The sequence below is a fragment of the Bos javanicus genome, chromosome X (assembly GCF_032452875.1).
Source record: "Bos javanicus breed banteng chromosome X, ARS-OSU_banteng_1.0, whole genome shotgun sequence".
In the NCBI taxonomy this organism is placed as follows: domain Eukaryota; kingdom Metazoa; phylum Chordata; class Mammalia; order Artiodactyla; family Bovidae; genus Bos; species Bos javanicus.
The window spans coordinates 114399292-114411856 of NC_083897.1; the positions used below are offsets into that span (position 1 = coordinate 114399292).

Sequence of the window (12565 nt, forward strand, 5' to 3'; positions counted from 1 at the left end):
GACTCAGAGCTCATTCATTAGCCCCAAAATTACACTTTCAAGTATACCTTAATCATACTTAGCACAGTGCCTAATGTAACAAGAACTCAAAAAGCCTATTCATTGACTCATTTATTGAATATTGAGCATCTCCTTTGTATTAGGCACTGTGCTAAACTGTGAATGAGGCAGACAAGGTCCCTATCTTTGTGGACAAGGAACTTACATTGTAGTAAATATCTTTAGAATGAATAGAGAGACATTTCTTGGTAGAGTGAAAAAAGGGATGTCTGCAAAGAGTACGCTGCCTATAGAACTCATCTGAAAGGAGAAAGCAAATAAGAATTGTATATAGTCCTCAGAGCTCTCAAATATGATTATTTAAAAATTAGAATAAAACAAAAATGGAGGAGATTTGGACTCTGGGTTTGTCATACAAATTACTGCTTAAAAAAACTTTTTCTAAATCTAATGTAGGCACAATGAATCTAAATGGTTTTCTTTTTTCCTTTTTTTTTTCTAAATAAAATTTGAGCATCAAAAAAGAAGGAAAGAAAGAAGCAAGGGAGGTAGGAAAGTCTTTCCAAAACTTGATTTGGGCCTCTTGAAAATAAAATTCTTCATTCAAAATATAGTAGTTATGGGACTTTCCTGGCAGTCCAGTGGTTAAGACTCGGCTTCCACTGCAGGGGGAGCAGGTTCGATCCCTGGTCAGGGAACTAAGATCCCACATACCATGGCAGAACCAAAAAAAAAAAAGTAGTGGTTATGGTGAAGATCCTTGAATAAACTACAAATTAATTCATTCAATTAGTATGAATCGAGTACCTGCTGTATGCCAGGAACTGTGCTAGTCACCTGGAACATACTAGGGAAAGAAAGATGAGTCCTTATTCTCACAGAGCACGTTTGTTTTTTGATTTTGTTGTTGTTGTTTTTTAAGACATTTTCCCCCTCTGACTTGCTTTTTCTAAAGAAATGCTGGAAGCTAGATCATGAGTACTCAGGGAACAGATGGCAGTCTTCTGCCCATCTGGGATAGTTCTAAAGAGTAGACCCTTGTGTATCAATAGATAAGGTTTCTTCCAGTTCTAAGCTTTCTTGATCTATGATCTAATTGTAGACAGAAGATGCATGCTTCCAAAATGATGTTATAATTGTATTTCTTTTTATGAAAGGAAACAGAGGTATGGTCTATGAATTTGGGGGAAATTGGGTTCTTCCTATTTATTTTTATTTTTTATTTGCTTATTTATTTTTAGCTTTCCTTGTAGCTCAGTTGGTAAAAGAATCTGCCTGCAATGCAAGAGACCCAGGTTCCATCCCTGGGTCAGGAATATCCCTGGAGAGGGAAATGGCAGCCCACTCCAGTATTCTTGCCTGGAGAATCCCATGGACAGAGGAGCCTGGCGGGCCACAGTCCATGGGGTGGCAAAGAGTCAGACACAACTGAGTGACTAGACCACCACCATTTATTTATTTATTGGCTGTGCCAAGTTTTAGTCATGGTATGTAGGATCTTTAGTTGTACAATGTGAACTCTTAGTTGTAGCATGTGAGATCTAGTTCCCCAACCAGGGATTGAACCTAGGCCCCCCTGTGCTGGGAGCCTGGAATCCTAACCACTGGACCACCAGGGAAGTCCCCTTCCTGTCTCTTTAAATAATTCTATTTAGACTCCTTTGGGTCTTCCTTCTCTGCTCACCTTCTAATGCTCAATCCTACCATTTTCAGTTTCACTTCACTTTCCTCCCTTTAACAACTGGGGCAAATTTCCCCAACTGGCTATACGTGACGTCTCCAGTTAAATCTTTCCCTGTTAGGTCAAATTCTTTCTGTTTCAAAAGAATTCCTTTACCTATTTGTCATCCCTCCCCTTTCTCATTTCGATATTTCCATCAGCAAACTCCCAGTCTTCCACCCTGGAAATCCTGAAGTTCTATTCACTTCTACCAAAATTACACTCCCATACCAAAGTATTTAGTTTTTCCTTATTTCAAAATGCCTCCCAGTCTGTACCTTCTATTCTGTTCCAGGCAGCACGGTCTTCATTCCAACACATATTACCCCAAGTCTTGTCAGATCAATTCCAACATCCTCTAACTGCTCTCAGCCTCTTTGGATCTGTCATGCTGACAGATTCATCTCCCTAAACCTCAACTTCCCTCTCAAATCACATGTCCCCTCACAGAAATCTTCAATGGTTCCCTTTGCTAATGGGGTAAATCTTGAGCCTCAGCATCTGCAGAGTCCTGCTTTGCATCATCTGCTTGCAGCATGCCTAGCTAACTGCATCTCACTGTCCTGTCTGACACCAGTGTTCCGCTTGCTACCCCAGAATTTTCCGTCTTATTTGCATTCCTCACCTCCAACCCTTTATGCTTCCAAAGATCAAGACTGTAGCATTCCTTCCTTTCATATCTCTTTCTATATTAACATATACTTATAAAAGGAAGAAATAAACAACCAAGTAAAGAATGAATTGTGCCAGAATACAAGGTAACAGGGTAAAATTTCTGACTTTAGCTTCCTAGTTTGTATATAGAATTTTATATTGGTTTTATAAAAAAAAATCCAGTTGGTAAGGCCTAACACATGGAAGTTATTGTTTTAAAAGGTTATCAAATTTCTTCTCCTTGTCTAATTGCTCACAAGTGCATTGTTCCTAAGTAGCTACAGTTTATGAGGATTTTCTGTGCTTTCAGGTGCTTCTTTCTTAAAATTATTTACTCAACTATGCATTCAGTCCATGCCGTACCTTTCTCCAAAGATAATTTGTGAAAAGAAATATTTTATGCTTAATTCTTTAGTTAAGACTGCTTTCTGAAGACTTCATTTCATTACATGGTGCATCTTATTTTTTATTGGGGTATAATTGCTTTACAATGTTGTGTTAGTTTCTATTGTGCAGCAAAGTGGATCAGCTGTACGTATACATATATCCCCTCTTCCTTGGATTTCCTTCCCACTTAGGTCACCTTGGAGCAATGAGTAGAGTTCCCTGTACTATAAGGTCTGTTCTCATTAGTTAAGATGATGCATTTTAAATTTCTATCTCACTCTCATACCTTTTCTTAAGTTTGAGTTATAGGGGTGGCGATTCATGTTTATCTCATTTTAAATTCTTAATAATATTGGGTATACACTGGAAACTACCACCATGGCCCTTCCTATATAAGAAGAAAGCACCCTTCAGATCAGGTGCTTATAATGGATTCTGATGCTGTTCCCACATGGTCCCTATGAAGCTACTAACACTATCACCGGAAGAAATGGCCTGTGGCATGCTCATTCTCCTTCGCCACCCAGTCTTCCACGTGTCCCCTTGGGGATTTCTCTCTCAGCATGTGCCAAGATTTCTGCTCAGTGCCCATTTCCATATGGCCTCCCCATCCCTTCCTACCCACCCCAAATTTCACATTCCTCTCTTCTTTGATTTCATTATGAAACAACCCGTTCTGCCTTTAGAAAGAATTACATGTTCCACACATTCATTTGCATGTTCTTCTACAGCTCTTGTCTACAATCTTAAGGTACCACATTCTTCAAGACCAGGAACTGACCTTGCATGGGGCCATAAAATATACTGATGGCTAAAGGTTTCATAGATAGGTACACTAGGTTAGATCTGCTTTCAGTAAATTAATGTAAAAGTAAATTAAAAAGCCCACTGCTTATTAAATATTTATACACTACTTTTTTCCAACCATAATCTCTGGAGTAGCAGTGAAGACCAACAGCCAGACTGAATGAGCTTGAATCCAGGACCTGCCAGTTTACTAACTACTTAAGCTTAGGCCAATCTTGTTCAGTTGATTTTTTTTATCCTCTCATGCTTCAGTTTTTATATCTGTGAACTGGGGAAATAATATTACTTCCTTCCATAGAATTATTGGGAAGATTGCATGTTACTTCATATTGTCATGTACAAAGTGATTAACAGTACTATCCATTTTTGGATTTTATGTGGTGCCTTGCACACTATAACCTATCCCTCTCCATTTATTAGGCATAATAGCAACAATAACAGTAGCTACTAGCATTTACTGAGCAATTATCATATGATAGAAACTGAGCTAAACACATGTATCATCTTATTTAATCCCCATAATAATTCCATGAGGTAGGACATATTGTCCCATTGTAATGATAAGGTAAGTTAAGACTCAAATAATTTACCCAGGGACTTAGAGCATGTAGTTAGTGTCAGTGAGCATTCTCATTTATTCTCCCGTGTCTTCCTCCCTCTCTCCTTCTCTCTTTCTCACACTGGTACATGCATACACAAACACACACACACACACATTTACCCACCAGTTTGATCGACTAGTCATTACACAAATATTTCTTACCACTTACTACGTGCAGGATTCAGTGCATCCTGTGGGAGGGAGGGGAGAACAGAAGAAGTGAGCAGGGAGTGGTTACAGTCCATCCATATAATGAAAGGAGTGGCTCTGATAGAAGTGCTCCAGGTATAAACCATGGACTGCAAGAATGCTGAGGAAGCCAGCATAGACCAGCCTTGAATGGGAGAAAAGGGGAATACAAGCACTCCAGAGGGAAGCCTCAGGGGTGTTAAGTCGGATGGAATGCCACAGGACAGGCAGGTAGAGTTTGACTGGGAGTGCAGGGTCATAAGAAAGTGAAAGTGTTATTTGCTCACTCCTGTCCAACTCTTTTTGACCCCCGACTCAAGGATCAAACCTGCGTCTCCTGTATTGCATTCACCATCTGAGCCACTTCCCCCGATGGCTCAGCAGGTAAAGAATCCAACCAGAATTGAAAGAGACACATGTACCCCAATGTTCAGCGCAGTACTGTTTACAGTAGCTAGGACATGGAAGCAACCTAGATGTCCATTGGCAGTTGAATGGATAAGAAAGCTGTGGTACATAACACAATGGAATATTACTCAGCTGTTAAAAAGAACACATTTGAGTCAGTTCTAATGAGGTGGATGAAACTGGAGCCTATTATACAGAGTGAAGTAAATCAGAAAGAAAAACACCAATACAGTATATTAACGCATATACATGGAATTTAGAAAGATGGTAACAATGACCCTATACGCAAGACAGCAAAAGAGACACAGATACAAAGAACAGACTTTTGGACTCTGCGGGAGAAGGTGAGGGTAGGATGATTTGAGAGAATAGCATTGAAACATATATATTACCACATGTGAAATAGATCGCCAGTCCAGGTTCGATGCATGAGATAGGGCACTCAAAGCCAGTGCACTGGGACAACCCAGAGGGATGGGATGGGGAGGGAGGTGGGAGAGGGGTGCGGGATGGGGGACACGTGTATACCAATGGCTAATTCATGTCAATGTATGGCAAAAACCACCACAATATTGTAAAGCAATTAGCCTCAATTGAAATAAATTAACTTTATAAAATAAATTTTAAAAATACTGAATTCAATTTGTAAAGAGATTTAAATACAAAATTCACTCTAGAAAATAATAAAAAAGAATCCACCTACAATGCAGGAGACGCAGGAGACATGGTTTAATCCCTGGGTCGGAAGATCCCCTGGAGAAGGAAATGACAGCGCACTCCAGTATTGGCGCCTGAAAAATCCCATGGGAAGAGGAGCCTGGGGGGCTACAGTCAGTCCAAAGGGTCACAAAGAGTCAAACACAACTTACTGACTGAGCAGCAGCAGCAGCAGGGTCATAAGGCTGAGAAAGTAGGTTTCAAATGTCCCTCGTGTGTTTGTGTGCATCACAATGAAGCAAACTCTTCATTTTTGGGAACTCTACTTGGTTTTCGAAATATTTGGTCCCAGCAAAGATGGACAAGTCTAAAGAGAACGTGCAACAAGAAGACTGTGCTGGATTTGGGCTACGTACATGATTGATATGGGAAGGTCAGAGTCAACTTTAGACCAGACTACCTGAGGCACTTTTCTGTTGGATTTGAGATGTGTTTTACAGGCATGAACCTGCCTGATCTCTAATGGCTCTGGGCAAGCGCTGACTAACCTCTGGTTTAGCATAGCCTGCTCAGAACCAAATCAAGATTTGAAATTATAAAGCTAGGATGCCTGGGGCCACCATTAATATAAAGTTGGCAAAATGCCAATGGACAAAATATACCATTTTGCCCATAAAATTCTTTCCCTTTCTTACCCACTCAAAATGAAATTCACTAAGCTGACAGACTACTGTGTCAATATAGTATAGAAAAACATAATAGGAAAAAAGCAGTGGCAATTTTTAATCCATGCCAGTTAAAGGTATAGTTCCCAGTAATTTCCAAGTTCAGTAAAATCTAAATTTTTTTTATTCGCACCATCGACCCTAAAACCTTGCCTCTTATTTCTTAGATGAAGTATCAATCAACTCTTGGTTACTTATTAATTATCAGTGATTAAATATCATTCAGTATCCATTAATTATCAGTCAGTATGATTCTTTAAAAATGATGATGACAAGAGGCTGAGACAAAATATTTATCATTTCTGAGTTCCTTCGATCACCTAGTTTAATGGCGAATGGTGACCTCCCTACCAAATCTTTTTGTGAAAAATTTAAGAGCTTGCAATTTTGATGGTACTAACTGGAACAGTAGTTCACTCATGGCTACCAATGAGTAGAGTGTTTTTTAAAAGTCTCATTTTAACATTGTCAAGAGAGCAAATCTTTCTCATTTGGGCTCAGTTTGATAAAAATCAGTCTCAGAGAGTGCACAAGGTAAGCGGATATTAAAACAGGGTTATAAATCATTGCTTTAGTGTTCTGACCTTAGAAGCTCAAAAGATCTTACCAAAAAGGGTGCATTGTTTTCATTGTGCCTCATTATGTCTGATGAGAGGACATCATTTCTCTCCTCTTCCTCCCAGGTGGCTGTTGAGGACCGCATCAGGCAGCTGCACGAAGCCCACAGGGACTTTGGCCCAGCGTCCCAGCACTTCCTTTCCAGTAAGTCATTGACCACTTTCATCTCTTACCCTCCTCACTGCATCTTGGTGGCTATTTAGAGTTGAATTATGATAGTCTCTGCCAAATGCACTAGAGGCACAGATCATCCTGAAATATGACTTAGTGGGTGGATACAGAAGGTTAAGATGAGGAGGACCAATTAGGTCATTTTGTCCATTCTTCAGCTAATGCACAATTATTTCCTACAGTGTATTCTCAAGTGCTAAATTGAGTAATATTTTTGAATCTTTACTCATGGCAGTTCACTTCATAAAGCTGATACTTATAATATCATATAATTATATGACAATTCAATATATATTACTGTGAGCCTATGATTCTTTATATAGTTGATTAAATACTCCCTGCCTGTAAGTTGGAACTTCAGCCCATTCTGTTTCCTTTCCCTAACTATTCTTATCTGTCTTTTATCCCTGACCTCTCTTCATTTTTTTAATTTTTGTTTTACTATTTTATTAACTATATTTTATAATTAATTATAGTATTCATATATTGTTAATAAATATTATATTTTATAAGTAAATGTATTGCTATAATTAATAACCAAGAGGAATGGCCTTGGTTAACTGCAAGTGTAATATTGGAACATACTATAAATATAACAATGTGTATATCAATCCCAAACTTCCTATCTATCCTACTCCCCTCACCCCTCCCCTCTGGTAACCATAAATTCATTCTCTAAGTCTGTGAGTCTATTTCTGTTTTGTAAATAAGCTCATTTGTATCATATTTTTATATTCCACATATAAATGATACCATACGATATTTATCTTTCTCTCTGACTTACTTCACCTAGTATGATAATCTCCAGGTCCATCCATGTTGCTGCAAATGGCATTATTTCATTCTTTTCTTTGGCTGAGTAGCATTCCGTTGAATATATGTACCACATCTTCTTTATCCATTCCTCTGTCAATGGTCATTTAGGTTGCTTCCGTGTCTTGGCTACTGTAAATAGTGCTACAGTGAGCATTGGAGCACATGTATCTTATTGAATTATGTATTTTTCCAAATATATGCCCAGCAGTGGGATTGCTGGGTTATATGATAGCTCTGTTGTAAGTTTTTTAAGGAACCTCCATACTGTTCTCCATAGTGATTGTACCAGTTGTCATTCCCACCAACACTGTAAGAGGGTCCTCTTTTCTCCACACCCTCTCCAAGATTTATTGTTTATATACTTTAATAATGGCCATTCTGACTGGTGTGAGGTGATGCCTCATTGTAGTCTTGATTTGCATTTCTCTAATAATTAGCAGCATTGAGTATCTTTTCATTGGTCTCTTGACCATCTGTAAGTCTTCTTTGGAGAAATGTCTATTTAGATCTTCTGCCCATTTTTTTTAATTGGGTTGTTCATTTTTTTAATATTGAGCCACATGAGCTGTTTATAAATATTGAAGATCAATCCCTTGTTGGTCATGTTGTTTTCAAATATTTTCTCCCATTCTGTGGGTTGTCTTTTCATTTTGCTTATGGTTTTGTTAGTTGTGCAAAGAAAAATTAAGCTTTTGAGTTTAATTAGGTCCTATTTGTTTTTGTTTTTATTTCCATTATTCTAGGAGATGGATTGAAAAATTTATGTGAAAGAATGTTCTGCCTATGTTTACCTCTGAGAGTTTCAGAGTATCCAGTCTTACATTTAGATCTTTAATCCATGTTGAGTTTATTTTTGTTTGGTGGAGTTGAACCATCATTTAAGGCAATTACGTTGTGCCTGACAATATTATGAATATGACCCAACCTGACTCTTATGGCAACTTTAAGGTCGGTGCTATTATTATTATACCCATTTTTAAGATGAGGACATTGAGACACAGTCACAGAGGGTGTAGATGACAGAGCCAGGATTCGAACCCAAGAAGTCAGCTCCAGAGTCTGTTTTTAACCATCACAATAGACTATCTTTTAGTATGATAGATTTCAATAGAGAAGAAGCAATTCTAAATGTTCTCCTTTCATGCTTCTGCCTTCCTCATTTATTGCCATTTTCTAGTCCTTTCCTTTCTTTTCCATTTTCCACAGGTTAATAGAAAGATCCACACTCACAAACATTTTAAAGTATTTGACTTGATACTTTCATGTGTGTCTCCAATTAGCCATTTTATTTTAGAACAAAAATTCCTGGAAAATAGTGGTCCTCTCTTTTCATTATACATTGATAGTATATGAAACAAGAAGTTGTCTTATTTTCTTGACTGGGTCTGACCTTTTTATCAACATGCAGTCATTATTTGGACAGTATCACAAATACTTAGAAAGTGTCAAAAAAAGAAGGGCAAATTAAAGCAGTATACATAATTGAGTGGGACAGTGGCTTTTGAGAATAGCTCCAGAACAATTTTAAATCCTGCACATTTTATCTTCTATGTTTCCCCCAATTTCTGGTCTGCTTAAATTGCCTTGGTGGCAGAGCCATTCTATTCGATTTAATTGAGATTAAGTGCAATAACATGTAAGTGATTCATAAACCATAAATAAAAATATTATTATTATGCATATTAATTGTTCCTCAGATGTTTTATATATATATATATATATATATATTTCCTCACTGTTTGTTCTCTCTGCCTGCCCTACTCGAATTCCTATGTCTTCCCCCATTAAAGCCTAATCTCAGAAAATGATATGTTATACTCATTTAACCTCAGTGACAGGTAAAGTTTAATGTGTACTTTTTCTGGGTTATTTGCATCTTAATAAGGTGAAAAGCCATAAGCCTGAGGAATGATTCTCTGGGGATGAAACGTCAGCCATAATCTCTGAGCTGTAAGGGGAGAACTTCGAGGGGCCAAGAGGAGCATCTCCATACCTCTCAACCCATATCACACGGTGCCCACATCCAGAAAGGTCAGACCTGTATACACGGACACTCAGAAATCCACTGATTGACCTGCTTATATGGAGCCAGCCCCAGACGTCACCAATTTCTTAAGTATTCGTGTGGAGTATCAATATATGCTTAGAAGCTTTGCTTATGGAAATCACAAAATACCAATTTGGCCGAAGGGATATTTGAGAAATAGGATATCTTGAGACTAAAGATAAATGATTATTTCCTTGTGTTGTCTCTTTCTTAAATTACAGAGGTAATATAGGCCCCTCAAGGAGATTTTGGAAAGCAAAGAGTACAAACAGGAAAGAAAAATCATCTGTAATCCAACCACTTAGAGATAACCACTATAAAAAATGTGGTTTATACACATTCTGTCTATCTCTCAGGGGTGTGTATGTGTGTGAACTCAGATTTTCTCTCTCTCCCTTTTTTTAAACCAAACAGGGATAAAAATATTTTACAGCTTTATGACCTGCTTTTTCCCCTTAGAACTATAATAAAAATATTTTTTGTATATTTAAATATTCCTCTGCAGAGTGCATTGTTTTAAATGATGGCATAGTATTCCCTTCTGTGGCTGTCACACATTTACCACAATTCTAAATCACTCAATCACTTAAGGTTATTTCAAAATTTTCAGTACTTTATCGAAGATTGTATATCATATCTAATATTCTTCATACACCTTTATAAATACCTCAGCTTCTTTCCATAAGATAAATGCCCCCAAAACGGAACATGCTGTGTTAAAGGATGTTTACATTTGTAAGGCTTTTGTTATGTGTTGCCAAACTGATCTGTAGAAAGCGGCACTAGAAATTGGGTGTGCCATCAAAACCGTATGTGAGTCAGGGCCTCTCTGAAGTCACTTATTTGCTATAAAAGAAAAAGAAGTTCCCCCTCCCCAAAAGTAAAAATATGTTTGAAAATTACAACTAAGCTCATATTAAATGAGCTTGAATTGATAGGTGTCTAATAATTTGCTTCCAGGTTACCAGGAATAATAATAGAGTGATTTCTGAAGCTTCACAGTTAAAAGAAAGGAGAAATGACGAACCATTAACCGCACCCCCCTCCCAACACACAGTCACTTCTCTGTCTCCTTCTCTCTCTGTGTCTCTCTCTTTGTCTCTGTCAGACACACACACACAGACACACACACACCTTTGAAAATTACGTTACCAGCTGTCTTTGTTTTCTTCTTTTATCAGTAGAAAGAGGCAGCCTTTTACTTAAGTATTCACTGTTTCTTCTTGGTGGCCCAGTCTCTACTTGTTAAGGAGGCTGTTTCTTTTATCTTAGATCTGAGAGAAAATGAGAAGAGGAAACATTGTAAAATATCACCTTTATCCATTGATAGACACTAGATTGCCTTTAATTTGAGCTTTAATATTCTACTACTTCTGATTGACTTCTGCAATGTAAACCAAGAAGGAGAAATTTTAGTAGTGTGATTTTAAAATATATTTATCCTTAAAATTTTATAGATTTTAAAAATATATTCATATGTCAGTGATCAAAAATGCATCAGTACTATAGTATTCACTAGCCTAGTAGTCTGCATATAGTCCACTTTTGTTATTTTCAAGAATTTAAGAACTTTTTTTTTTAAGAATTCAAGATTTTTCTGGATATTTCTCAATTTTCTGGGCTTCTCTTCTAAATTTTACTTTTCTCATTAAGAAGTATAATTCTATATGAGAAAGTAAAAATCTTTCTGTAATAGTAGAAAGAATTTATATTGTTATTAATATTTTACAAGTTCTAGAATTCCCTGAAGGGCCATTTCCCAAGCCAAGTTCCTCAGAACATTAATGTTCTTTGTGATGTTAATAACTCTCCCTTGAAAAAATAATTCTGGGGTCAATAAGATTGGAAAAACACTAGGTTATAAAGATAAGCAAACTTCTTTCCTGTGGGAATTCTTGTAGCTCTTAATATACATCAAAACTCTAAGAGGAGCATAGAGTTGGTGACTCTCTTGTCCTACTTCTGTGACTACCAAAGCCTTTTTCAGACACACCAATTAATTTCTCACTAAATATGCCGTGGAACAGACTATGAGAATTTTTGCCCTAAAGTGATATTTGCCAAATAGTTTGATAATAACTTTCTGCTGAAGGTAGTAAGAACATGATCCAATTAAAAAGAAAATGACTGTTTGTAAGGCCAATGGGTCAACTGTCTCTTTCCTGGGGTTTCCAGCCCTCATCCCCACCCCAGGAGGCCCCCTGTGCTGTGGAATTTCCTAACTGGAGAGAAGCTTAGAGAGTGTCTATATGACTTGTTTTCAAAGTACTTATTAGTGAATCCTGAAATCAGTTTAATGACTTGCAACCAGCAATTTTTTAATGGAATGAAATGGAACAGATTAGAAAATATCAGAGTACATTACACAAGCAAGGCTAAGTATCTGGTTTCAGTTAAAGATGTGTGTGTATGTGTGTGAGTGTGTCTGTCTGTCTGTGCACTACATCATAGCATAAAATGTATTCCTTTTATGCATTCCAGTCAAAAATATTTGACGGGTACTGAAGTATTCCCAGCCTACCCTTACTTTACAGATGACAAAATAGGGACAGAGAGACCAAATGACATAATCAAGGTCACATAGATGGTTATAATAAATCTGGGACTGGAACCCAGTTTCAGAACTTCAGTGCCACACCTTGTGTTGCCTTACCCATTAAGAACTAATACACAGGCCAGTGACTGTCTAGTCTATCTGATACTACCACTGATTTTTCTCTCTTTTATTTCTGTTGATCTGGGCCATAGTAAGTTGATTTATATAA

At 37.5% G+C, this 12565-nt stretch overlaps 1 protein-coding gene across 11 annotated transcripts in view; it reads left to right on the forward strand.

Annotated features, from left to right (window-relative positions):
* The window catches only part of DMD (dystrophin), a 2228404-nt gene that overhangs the window by 1970374 nt on the left and 245465 nt on the right, over positions 1-12565 (forward strand). For all 11 annotated transcript variants that reach the window (XM_061410475.1, XM_061410469.1, XM_061410467.1 and 8 more), the window contains one exon: positions 6832-6910. In XM_061410475.1, the coding sequence (XP_061266459.1) occupies positions 6832-6910 (79 nt within the window). The remainder of the gene's footprint in view (positions 1-6831; positions 6911-12565) is intronic.